This window comes from Pneumocystis jirovecii (assembly GCF_001477535.1).
Source record: "Pneumocystis jirovecii RU7 chromosome Unknown supercont1.18, whole genome shotgun sequence".
NCBI lineage: Eukaryota > Fungi > Ascomycota > Pneumocystomycetes > Pneumocystales > Pneumocystaceae > Pneumocystis > Pneumocystis jirovecii.
The window spans coordinates 97,461-109,903 of NW_017264792.1; the positions used below are offsets into that span (position 1 = coordinate 97,461).

Below are 12,443 nucleotides of genomic sequence, written 5' to 3' on the forward strand. Positions count from 1 at the left end.
ACTCTAAAAAACTCGGGAAAAAAACGAAAATATTTCGTGTCTCCTCTTCAATGGCTTTTTCACAGGCGTTATCCTTAATATCTTCCATAAATACTGCCAAACACTCGTCTTTCTTTCTGGCTCTTTCATAATATATCTGACAAACAGCACCTGTAGTTGTTGCCATAGACACACAGTTGCTATAGAAACACTCCTTAGAGAAACAGTATTTCCTAGAACTATTGTTGCCATGGAAACGGATAAGCATCCACCAATCAGATTCCTTCTTTGGAACTATTTAAACTCAGAATTTGCAGATTTGCAGATTTGTAAACGTAAGAAAAACCATCTAAAGGCAAAAAGTGCATACAACAGGCAATTGTGTGAGATAAGTAGTGTTTTCAAGGATTTTTCAACTAAAACAAATAGTAAACGTTTTCTGATACAGATATATTAATTTTCTTTTTGAATTCAGAGTTTAAAATGTTTTTTTCCGCTTTTTTGCATGTATTTTTATGGATTGCAGTGTATAGACAAGTAAAAGCATTAAATCCGATTGTTATTGTGGGTATTTGAATCAGAATATAAGACTATGAACTCAGGAATTGACACAGGAAATGCATTTTTTGATAGCATTACAGGAGAACGTTTTTACGTCAAAGGAGTAGATTACCAGCCGGGAGGAAGTTCAAGCCTTGTAGACCCTCTTTCTAATATTAGAGGGTGTGAAAGAGACATTCCTATAATGAAAGAGTTAGGAATCAATGCAATCCGTGTTTATCAGGTGGATAATTCAGACAATCATGACAGATGTATGAAACTTTTGGAGGAAAATGGTATTTATTTATTTCTTGATATAAATACAGCACTTATATCACTTTGGAGTGTAAACACTGCATCCTCTTATACAGATGAATATCTTCAGAATATTTTTGCAACGGTTGATGCTTTTAAAAAATATGTAAATGTTATTGGTTTTTTTGCAGGGAATGAAATTGTTTCATCTCCAGAACAATCGAATGCTTTACCATGGATAAAATCAGTTGTTCGGTTGTTAAATTCTATGTTTTGGAACAATAGATTAACATTTTCAGGGATTTAAAATCATATATTCAAAAACATTCAAAACGAAAAATATATGTAGGGTATTCGGCAACAGATATTAACAATCGTGTCCCTACAGCAATGTATTTGAATTGTGGCAATGATAATCATCGTGTTGATTTTTATGCTATTAATCTCTACTCATGGTGCTCTCCTTCTAATTTTATGACCAGTGGATATTCTCAAAGGGTGCTTGATTTCTCTGCATATACCATTCCCATATTTTTCAGTGAGTATGGCTGCAACAGGAATCCACCACGACCTTTTGATGAAGTTCAATACATTTATTCTCGTGAAATGTCAGGCGTTTTTTCTGGAGGCTTGGTTTATGAATGGACAGAAGAACTAGGTAACCCAAATTATGGGTTGGTCTATATTAATGGAAGAACTTTGCAAAAAAAACAAGACTTTTATAATTTAAAATATCAATACGAAAAAATAAATCTTCCTGAAGGCAGTGGAGGATACAAAGTTGTAAGTGGGGGTAATAAATGTCCCGAAAATTCCTTTTCTTTTAATGTTTATACGGAACTTCCAAAAATGCCTAAAAGTGCTGAAAAATATCTTAAACATGGTGCTGGAAAACCTCTTGGACTTCGTCCTCTTGGCTCAAAAAACAAATATCCAAAACCAGAGGTAATACATATATGTATGAATCTATATACCATTAATTTTAATTTTCATAGAATCCAGATTTTCCTGATGATAAGGATTCTACGAATTCTAATGATGATGATGATGATGACAGCGCTTCTATGAAACATTATTCTTACAAAAAGATTTATTTCATCTTATTTATTTCATTATTTCGAATATACTTATTTTAATGATATTTTTTTATACATGACACTAGCTTTTGAATTTAGCTTAAATATTATAGCTATATTACTTGTTTTGATATTTATATCTATAAAACAAACGATTCATATTTGAAGATATATGTTTGTAATTATACTCATGTCAAAACATATATAAAGATTATATATTGCTTGAAGTATACAATTATTCTGTATTTAAGCTTTTAGTGCTTCTTTTATTACTTTGAAGAATTAGAATTTAAAAATCTGACTAAAAATATACACACTTTTTTCAAGTTCTTCTGGATCATCTGTAGGAACTTTAATCATTGGTTTTCCGAAATATTGTTGTATAACATTCATTTCATCCCAACTTTTGCGGTCATGTACGAAGTTTATACTAACACCAATGCGTCCAAATCTTCCTGTTCGACCGATTCTGTGAAGATAAGTTTGAGGATCAGGTCTATTCATATAATCTAATGGAATATCGTAATTAACAACCATGTTTACTTGAGAGATGTCTATTCCCCTAGCAATAACCTAACAATGTTTAAATTCATCTTTTTATTGTAGATATATTTACATTAGTTGTTATTAAAACTTTACTTTTCCCTGATCGAAAATCATCCATAATTGTATCCCTTTGATTACTTTCAAGAGCTCCATGCAGTGATGTAACAGCATGTCCACTCTCTGTCATTTTTTTGGCTATTTTATCTGCTTGATCGCGTTGCTATATAATAAGTTTTATTATAATAAAACTTTTTAGACTTACTCTCACAAAAATAATTGATTGACCTATTGTCAAAAGGGAATATAATTCAACCAAAACATCGTATTTGTGCTGTTCGTCTTTGCAATCCATATAAAGTTGTTTTATTCCATCTAAACTTAGCTCTTCTGTTTTTAATCGTATTTCATTAGCACCAGGCGCAAATCTTGACGAGAATTCTACTACATCATCAGGGAAAGTAGCACTGAAAAGGATAATTTGAGTCGTTTTTGGCAATCGACTAATTCCAAATTAATACAGATTCCCTTATTCAAAATGTAATAAACAAACCTTTTAATTCTCATACATTGAGCTCCAAGATTTTGCTGGTCAAGCATATTATCCGCTTCATCTAATACAAAAACCCTTATATCTTTAGTATCAATTGATTTCCTAGTAATCAAATCTAAAACAGTTCCTGGGGTTCCAACAACAACATGTGCAGTTATTTTCTCATTCCTTGCTACAGAATCTTTGATACCAAAAGCTGTTCTCACTGGCGTAAATCGGCCCATTTCAACAATAACATCCATAGTTTGCCTAGCAAGCTCCCTAGATGGTGATAAACATATAGCCTGACAACTTAGTTTTATTTTAGAACAAATATAAATAAAACCTGAACAGTATTTTCAGAAAAGTCAATCCTAGATAATATAGTCAAACAAAATGCTGCTGTTTTCCCTGTTCCTGATTGTGATTGCCCTATCATATTCCTAGGTCTATATTTCTTAGAATATATATATCTTTTAAAAAAACATACGGGTTACTAAGAAGCAAAGGTAATGCTTTTTCTTGAATTTTAGAAGGTTTCTGAAATTTTAAGGCATATATTCCTTTCAACAAATTTTCATGACTAGAATAATAAAATTTTAAATCGTTTAGATATAAATCCTTACAGCATAAGATCTTCAAATCTTTTAACAGAATAAAGAGGTGAATTAGGATCAGCCTGTATATCTGCTAGCTTTACTGTAATATTCTCCTCATGTTCAACTAAGTTATCATGAATATTTGCTTTTTTCTGTAATTCCTCATCTTTCACACCTAAAATAATGTTATCACCGTTATTTTTAGCTTAAAAACAATTTCCACTACTAATTGTATCTGTTTTTTCACTTGTATTTTCTCTAATATAATTTTCTGCTAATGTATTATTGTTATAATCTTTTTTATTATTTGATTCTTTTGTTTTTGTGTTTTGTACGCTTAAATCATCTATTTTTTTTTCAATTTTTTCAAGATCACTATTCCCTGAACCAGATGTTAAAGAATTATCTGTTAATAATATCTTTTCTGATGCAATAGTACTCATTTCTTTGTTTTTTTTTAAAAAAAAACGGATATTAAGTTTAGACGATATCCAACGTCGTACTTTTGTTATCTAAAAATCTTAAAACCAAAAGAAATTTGATTAAAGAATTTATAGTGTTTATGAAAGTTAGTTATTGATAATATTTATTTTTCTAATATATTAGTATCTTAAAATACAGTAATTATTCTACTTTATCTATTTATTTTTTTAAATCAAAAAGTTTTTAAAGTATGGAAGTTCCTAGAACAAGTTTTGGAGCAGAATTAAAGGCAGGATAAAAAAATAATGTATTAGATATATAAAGAATTAACGGTTTTAAAAGGATGCATTTAAACCTGTTGAAAATTGGGTATTTATTAACATCAGATACAGATAAAAAGATTATTAAATGTATTTCAGGTTAATAATGGAATAAAATGGTTAGATGATTTACAGTCTTTTTACAGAGAGAGGGCTATTATAGGTATATTGATTTGAAAATTTGTATAGTAATTTAGGAGACTCTATAGAAAAAGAATACTCCCTTAAACTCTCTTCATTATCGAAAAAGTATCATGAAAAAAAAGGAAAGCGTTCTACAAGTTTGTCAGTAGGAGACAACCCTCGTATGACTCCTGGTTCTTTAGAATCGTATAGAGTTTATATTTTAATTATTATTTAATTTATTATAGAGCTTCTGTTACTACATGGGAAAATATATTGAATAGCACTGAAAGTTTAGCAAAAGAACGACAAATATTCTCGGAAGAGATTCAAATTCAAGTAGCGGATAATTTTAGAGCGTTAGCAGCAAAGACAGATGATTTAAGAAAAAAGGTTGTTATATCATTAAATTTTAACATTAGGATTAAAATAGTACAACAGCATGTTATTTTTTCAGAAAAACTATTGGAGGATAGGGAAAAGATATATTTAGAATTAAAAAAAGTATTTAATTTAATCATTATTTTAAAATTTAATAATTTTAAGTCAAAATCAAAATATGATGAACATTGTTATTTAGTAGAAAGTTCTCGTCAAAAACATGAAAAATCATGTGATGAAAATAAGGTAGTATTTCTTTTGAATGATTTATCCAATTTAACACATTTCTAGGCAAAAGCGAAAAAAGCGTATCATGAGGTATTTATCCAAACTTATTTTATTTTAAGCCTTATTTAATTATAGAATATTCTTGATATGAACAATGCTAAGGTTTTTCATTGAAAAATATAAATTTTAATAACATTTTTAGAATAATTATATTATTGCTATTCACGTAGCAAATGCACATAAAAACAAATATTTCTTTTCTGATATTCCTGATATTTTGGATGTAAAGGTTAAAAGTTTATAAAAATATCTTTTTAATTTTTTTAGAGTATGCAGGATATAAATGAATTGCGCATTCAAAGTATGAATTCTATATGGACTACTGCTGCAAATCTTGAAATTACTATGTTTAATCGTTGTAAAGAACATCTTACTAACATTATTGGATTTGTAAGCAAAAATAACCCAGTTCTTGATTCTACTATGTTTGTGCGTCATAATGCAACTTCATGGTATGAACCACCTGATTTCGTATTTGAACCCTGTATTATATGGCATGATTCGGTATATTTTAATGTTTTTGTTTAATAATTTTATATTAATAAGCTTTAAGAATGAGATGGTAGCAAATGAAGATTCTATTGTTTTTTTAAAAAATAAAGTTATCAAATCCCGTATGAAATTATCACAGTTACAAGAAAATGTTGATATAAAAAGACGAGAAATTGATGGTTTGCAGAATCTTAGGGAAGTTTATTCAAAAAATCCTCAACTTGGAAGCCAAAATGACGTTACAAATGTAAGTTATTTATATAACAATATGTTTTACTAATTACTTAGAATCTTCTTGATGCACGGAGAGAAGTGGCTTTTATGGATAATCAAAGATTAACATTTCAAATGGAAGTTGATGCTATTGTTCGTGTTATTGGAGGTTGTTTTTTTGCTTTGTTAATTTTAATTAATCTTCTAGATGTTAATAATGATATATTACCACATGATTTTAAACCTTCATCTTTTACAATTCCTACAAATTGTGATTGTTGTAATTCCACTATTTGGGGATTAGCACGGCAAGGTTTGACGTGTAAATGTTGTTATTATTCCTTTTTTTAATTTCTCTTATTATTATTAGATTGTAATTATAACTGTCATTTTAAATGCGAAATGAGAGTTTCAAAAAGTTGTCCAGGGGTAAGAAATGGAAAAAAGACAAAAAAAATGAAGGAAGTTACAAGTTCATATAATCCACAAAAAAATACTATGTCTTCATTATCATCTTCGCTCAAAAGTATTTTATTAATTCTATTAATAACAAACTAACATATAAGATACTAATTTAGATAAATCACCTTCAGGAAACAAAGGCTCGTTTGATAGTCCTTTAAAAACATCAATTTCGATGAATAACTCTCGTGTTTCAGTTTCATCTGTTTTTGATAAGCAAATAGCTAAAGTTCTATATAATTATGGTAATTTTAATATATAATACAATTTATTGTTAAACAAAGATAGTTTCGACTAGTACTAGTGAGCTTAGTGTAAAAGAAGGCGATGAAATTATTGTTTTGGAGAAAGATGGTAGTTATAAAAATATCGAATATACTATTAATTAATAATAGATGGTTCTGGATGGATTACTGCTCGTCTTGGATCACAAGAAGGCATTGTTCCAACTTCATATGTAAAAATGATAAATCCTCAAGAACTTGTATTAAATGAAAATGGGTCTTCTATTTCAACTAAATCAATAAAAAAATCTGGACCTGCTGTTCTTCCACGACGTGGAAAAAAATCAAAAGAAATATATGTAAAAGCATTATATGATTATGATGCAAGTTCTGAAGTTGAAATATCTATCCGAAAAGGCGATTTGATTAAATTAATAAAAGGTGATCAAGGAGATGGCTGGAATGAAGGTTTTGTATTGAAACTTGCAGAATTGAAAAATTAACAAACTTAGGAGAATTAAATGGTGTAATTGGACAATTCCCTGCAAGGTAAAACAACATATTCTATTTTGAGATGATATTAACAAAAATAGTTATGTAGAGGTTATTTCAGAAAGATCATAGTGCTATGCTTTTTTAAATAATGGAAAGCACAAAAAATAATTACGACTTTTTTGATGATCAAAAATACCATTTTTATATTTTTATGGTTTTTCAAAGTATCTATTATTTATCATTCAATTTAGTGGCCTGTTGAACATTGAACTCAGTGAATCTATGATCTTTTTTCAACTGAAATATTCTATTTTAAAAGAAATTACCTTTGTCCGACTCTTTCACTATGTTTAAGGAATTTATTAGCACATCGAATGACACACGTTTCCTTTAATATTACATTAAAACCTCTAGAATTAATAGTATTACCTCCTTAGAACTAAGGGATTTGCTTATAAACTCATTAACACAATCTGAGAAACATTTTTGAACCAAATTAGAATACATCTATTTATTTTTAACTAACGTATTTTAAAATTCTTTATTTTATAAAACTTTCATAAAATCTTTCATCTGTTTAACTTCCATAATGCCTTGTAGTGTTGCCTTATAAAAATATGTTATTATTTCTTATAAACTTTTAACAATTACCTGTTCTTTCTGATTTAACGCCTCCATTTAATTTAATATCGATTTTTTCACTTCAAAAATTTATTTATTATATTTATTATATATTAAAAAATATTTAAGCAAAAAATAATTGTAGAACATAAATATATTTGTTTTTCAATTGGAAAAGTCTTATTATGTATTACATCTCTTTTTATTATAATATAACACGGTACTAATTAGTTGCAGAGAAATTTGTTAATGTATCGATGTTGAAGTTAAGAGATTTAATGTTAGTAAAAAAGGCATAAAAGAAGTACAAGTTGAATATAAGGGGCATAATACGTATTTGGGGACAATATATAAGACATTTTTTTATAAAATCAATTTTTGAAAATTTTTTTGGCATTTCTTTTGGAGTTTTAAAATTAAGAAAATAAACATATAACTTTTGTTCTGTTTCCTTTTGAAGGAGGAAAAATGCATGAAGTAGCAAAAGAAACAGAGGAATTACAGGGCCCAAGCCAAAAATTGTCACTTCTTTTATGGTGGAGACAATTTAAATATAAACAGGGATGGAAGAAGTTTGTAGCAGAAAAAACAAAAGGTTTGTATTTATACACGAATATAGAGTGGAATAGATCTGTTTTTGTTTTATATATACACAGTGTTGTGGTGATTCAGATTCTGATTTATTTTTATAGGCATATTTGGGGTTCCTTTACAAATATCACTTCGATATGCAAATGTTGCAGTTTCTTCTACGGATAGTAATGGTAATTCAAATGTTTATGGATATATACCTATTGTTGTTGCAAAATGTGGCGCGTTTCTGAAGGAAAATGCAAAAAGTGTTGAAGGGATATTCCGTCTTAACGGATCAGCAAAACGATGCAAAGAGTTACAAACAATATTTGATTCTCAACCTAAATATGGGATGAATATAAATTGGGATGATTTTACAGTTCATGATGCTGCGAGTATTCTACGGCGTTATCTTAATTATCTCCCAGAGCCTATTATACCTCATAGATTTTATCAAGCATTTAGGAATCCTTTAAGTATTAAAAAAGAAAACGATTTCAAGTCTCATTTTTTTAGGAAATGAATTCTATGATGAACAGGATGTTATTTTAGCATATAAAGGATTAATAGCGTCTCTCCCACTCATGAATCAACAATTGTTGTTATATATTTTAGATTTGCTAGCAGCTTTTGCTTCAAAGTCTGATGAAAATTTGATGACGGTATCTAATCTTTCATCTATTTTTCAGCCTGGTATTCTTTCGCATCCCGAACATGATATGTCTCCTAAAGAATATTATCTTTCACAGAATGTCGTTATATTTCTTATTAGTCATCAAAAACATTTTTCAATAAATACAATTACTTCAAATTCTAATTTGATATTGTTAGATGACAGCGAGAATAATAATTTTTTAGAAGCATCATATGCTACAGATTCTAGTAAATATGCGTTTAAGAAGAAATCTAATGTTTTAAAAAAACCGCTTTGTACTAACCCGAAATTTCAAAATTCTTGTAAAAACAATGACTTGAAATTGGAAGAATTTAACTCGAAAAAACCATTTCAATTTATATCACGTAGTAATACTTTACCAAGTAATTCGAGTAGGAGGATTAATCCTTGTATTACAAACACTTTAGTTTCTCTTAAACAGAATACGTTGAAAAGTTCTAAATTTTCGCCACGGAAACTTAGTATAAATGAGGATAAAATCTTTAAAATGAAAAGGTAAATTAATTCATTTTTTAAATATTTATACTAATATTCTTTAAAATAGAGAAAACAGTTATTCTACTTTTGGGACATCCCCTGATGGTTCATTTATTGACTCCTCTTCTGAGATTTTTAAGAATACTGATTCTATATATACTCTTCCTTCATCTTTAGGTAGTTCATCTTGGTTTTCTCGAAAATTTCAAAAAAAAATTTTAGATAAAACATTACCTATGAATATTTCATCATCATCATTAAAAACTCTTGGAACCTATTCTAGTATATTTCCTTTTAAATTAAAAACACGTCGATCTTTTTCATCTCAATCGACACATTCTGTTTGTCATTCTCGGGTAAATTCAATTCCTAGTTCTATAGCATCTGAAGATAGACTATCAAGAGATAATTCAACGTTTGACAATCAAATAGTAAAAAAGGGTTCAGTATGTGATATTTATTACGTTTAATTTTCCTTTATAATGGATGAAAACACATATTTATAAATATCACCATTGGAATAACAAATAATATCTAAGGCATTGTTTTTAATGATATTATACAAGGATTTTATTGAAATTGTTATAAAAACATGTATTCTTTTTAGTAAAATCCCTATTTTTTATCTTTTTATTTTAATTATTTTCAGACTATTTTTAATATTTAACAATTTAATATACATTATTTAAAACAGGTTTATATTTATATGAAAATATTTTTGTTTTATTGTTGAATCCTTTATTATCTTTTTCTATTAATGTCAATTTTTAATTACAACTATTTTTATAATTTTATAATTTTTTATATAACTTGACATTTAATTTGCAACTTAATTATTTTCGGATTTATGGATTATATAATGTTTATTTTAATTATATTATTGTGGACTACTTAAATAATTTATTATAAACTGTTTTAGTAATTTGATATATAATTAATGTTTAATGTACTAATAAAAGGTTGGTAAAATAATGTATTTATTTTTTAAAATCAATTGAGGTCTTATTAATATTATCAGTGATGTTTGAGTTTTTATTTAAAATAAAATACAAATTAAATTTCATCTTAGAACGTTTTTTAATTATATAATGTTTTTGAATATATAATAAACTGAAAAATATATGTGTTTAAATTCTAATAATATAAATATTTAACAATTGAATAATTTGTATAAGAAAAAACATATATAGAAGCATTATTATTCTATTAAAAACAAGGGATATTTAAATTTTAAAAAAATATTTTTTAAATTTTATCGGTTACTTAAATCTAAACTTTTCAATGAAGATTTCTGTTTTTTTTTGGATTAAATTATATATATATATTGTTTTTGCATTAACCTTTTCATCAGCTAATGAAGAAGATTCATTTTCATCAGCTAAAGAAGAAGATTTATTTTTAAATGATAATTTTATAAAGAAAAAATATGATATTCATAGAGGAATACCAAAAAATCCTTATTATTTCAGAAAATATTTACATATAAAAAGTAGTGATGCTTTTGAAAAAAAAAGGGAAAAACTTAAAGAGAAAATTATTCTAGAAGATATGAAATTAGCAAGTTTAGAGGTAATAATATTAATTTTTGTATAAAATCTAATTTTCAAGAATGATTACTGTCCATTTCTAAATAATTGTTCTAAACAAGAAAATACTGGGTTTTTTTCAGAATATTACTGTTTTGATTTTGTTTCACGCAATGTTACAGATATATTTAAAAACTGCTATAGTTTAGCTGTATTTTTAAAAATAAAGTGATTTCTTCAATAGTTTAAAAATATACTGAAAATATTTTAGAGATTTTGTAGAAACAACTGAAAATAATAGCTCAAAAAACAATGGAACTGGAAAAACTAAACCATCAACTAATAAACTACCAATTGATGGCTATAATGATTTTTTCAAAGATTTATTTCCTATTTCAAAAGCATGTTCTTGGACCAATGAACATGACAAGTTAACTTATCTTCAGACCGTTGCATATGAATTTAAAAGCCGTTTAAATGTATTTTTATATATGGTTTTATTTTATAAGAATACTAATATATAAAATACAGGAATGTTTAGCTATACGTGTGTCTCAAAGCAACACAACATATTTTGACGCTTATAAAGAAAAAAAGGACAAATTATTTAAATTTCTTTTTCCATCATCTCCTGCTATTAATTCACTATTAGCAACTTTTTATATTTCAGGCCCTCCTAATTTTATACTAGCTTTTATTCCATACAATATAAATACCTTTTTTTTAAATATTTTAGTTGCTTTTGCTGTTGGCACTCTTTTTGGTGATGTTTTCCTACACCTTCTTCCTCAAATATTTTTGGGTAAAGAAAATCATAATGATATGGATCTAGTATTGTTTAATGAACAAAAAAATGTTTTTCTTAGCTTTATCATTTTATTTGGATTTATTTGTTTTATGCTAATAGATATAATTATGCGCTTATCTTCAAAACATTTTCATAATTGTCATAAAGATAATCATAAAAAAGATGATAAAGCAGTAGCAGTATCTACTTCTGTATCTTTAAGATCCAGTGATTCAAATGATGTTAAAAAGAGAATTATAGCTAGTGAAAAGAAAAATGAAAAGAAATCACCAACCGCTTTAACTGCAGATACTTCAAAAATAACGTTTTTTGGTTATCTTAATCTTATAGCAGATTTTTTCCACAATTTTACAGATGGTCTGGCACTATTTATGTCATTTCATATTTCCCCAATAACTGGTGCAACAACAACAACTGCTATTTTTTTTCATGAAATACCTCATGAGATTGGTGATTTTGCCATTCTTATACAAAGTGGATTTAAAAAATATCAAGCATTAAGATGCCAATTCATTACAGCTATTGGTGCTTTTTTAGGAACTTTAACTGGAATATTTGTACAGAAATTTTCCAAAAATATTTTCAATAATGAATTTTATCTTTTTAATGTTCCTATTACTGTAAATGATCTTATTTTACCTTTCATAACAGGCAAGATATAAATGATGTATGCTTTTCTTTAATACAATCTAGGAACTTTTTTGTATGTAGGAACGGTAGGAATTATCCCTCAATTATTAGAGACAAAAAATCAAAACTATAAGTTGTGGAAAGCTCTCATTGAATCGATTGCAATCTTTTTAGGTTTTACATGCAT

At 27.2% G+C, this 12,443-nt stretch overlaps 6 protein-coding genes across 6 annotated transcripts; 4 read left to right on the forward strand and 2 right to left on the reverse strand.

Annotated features, from left to right (window-relative positions):
* Positions 1-229: 229 nt before the first annotated feature.
* T551_03562 (uncharacterized protein) lies at positions 230-1,910 on the forward strand (the record flags this gene model as incomplete). The annotated part of the gene is made up of 5 exons (XM_018375825.1): positions 230-407; positions 455-547; positions 594-1,029; positions 1,074-1,719; positions 1,770-1,910. 5 exons carry the CDS (start codon positions 230-232, stop codon positions 1,908-1,910), a joined length of 1,494 nt encoding a protein of 497 aa, XP_018227966.1.
* A 186-nt stretch (positions 1,911-2,096) lies between these two features.
* On the reverse strand, positions 2,097-3,967 carry T551_03563 (ATP-dependent RNA helicase DBP5; the record flags this gene model as incomplete). Its single annotated transcript, XM_018375826.1, has 9 exons — positions 2,097-2,122; positions 2,168-2,423; positions 2,467-2,616; positions 2,659-2,896; positions 2,947-3,230; positions 3,272-3,374; positions 3,416-3,508; positions 3,552-3,699; positions 3,751-3,967. 9 exons carry the CDS (start codon positions 3,965-3,967, stop codon positions 2,097-2,099), a joined length of 1,515 nt encoding a protein of 504 aa, XP_018227967.1.
* Positions 3,968-4,197: 230 nt separating this feature from the next.
* Positions 4,198-7,074, forward strand: T551_03564 (uncharacterized protein; the record flags this gene model as incomplete). Its single annotated transcript, XM_018375827.1, has 18 exons — positions 4,198-4,203; positions 4,290-4,316; positions 4,367-4,430; positions 4,465-4,597; positions 4,639-4,894; positions 4,937-5,017; positions 5,063-5,089; positions 5,135-5,161; positions 5,202-5,282; positions 5,327-5,563; positions 5,613-5,798; positions 5,840-6,086; positions 6,135-6,290; positions 6,331-6,471; positions 6,515-6,580; positions 6,622-6,918; positions 6,963-6,999; positions 7,044-7,074. The coding sequence occupies 18 exons, from the start codon at positions 4,198-4,200 to the stop codon at positions 7,072-7,074; spliced, it is 2,100 nt and encodes a 699-aa protein (XP_018227968.1).
* A 193-nt stretch (positions 7,075-7,267) lies between these two features.
* On the reverse strand, positions 7,268-7,623 carry T551_03565 (protein transporter TIM9; the record flags this gene model as incomplete). Its single annotated transcript, XM_018375828.1, has 4 exons — positions 7,268-7,333; positions 7,375-7,452; positions 7,501-7,551; positions 7,597-7,623. 4 exons carry the CDS (start codon positions 7,621-7,623, stop codon positions 7,268-7,270), a joined length of 222 nt encoding a protein of 73 aa, XP_018227969.1.
* A 411-nt stretch (positions 7,624-8,034) lies between these two features.
* Positions 8,035-9,762, forward strand: T551_03566 (uncharacterized protein; the record flags this gene model as incomplete). Its single annotated transcript, XM_018375829.1, has 4 exons — positions 8,035-8,161; positions 8,259-8,615; positions 8,656-9,310; positions 9,360-9,762. 4 exons carry the CDS (start codon positions 8,035-8,037, stop codon positions 9,760-9,762), a joined length of 1,542 nt encoding a protein of 513 aa, XP_018227970.1.
* An 811-nt stretch (positions 9,763-10,573) lies between these two features.
* On the forward strand, positions 10,574-12,288 carry T551_03567 (Zn(2+) transporter YKE4; the record flags this gene model as incomplete). Its single annotated transcript, XM_018375830.1, has 4 exons — positions 10,574-10,861; positions 10,901-11,046; positions 11,090-11,297; positions 11,350-12,288. 4 exons carry the CDS (start codon positions 10,574-10,576, stop codon positions 12,286-12,288), a joined length of 1,581 nt encoding a protein of 526 aa, XP_018227971.1.
* Between the last annotated feature and the right edge of the window lie 155 nt (positions 12,289-12,443).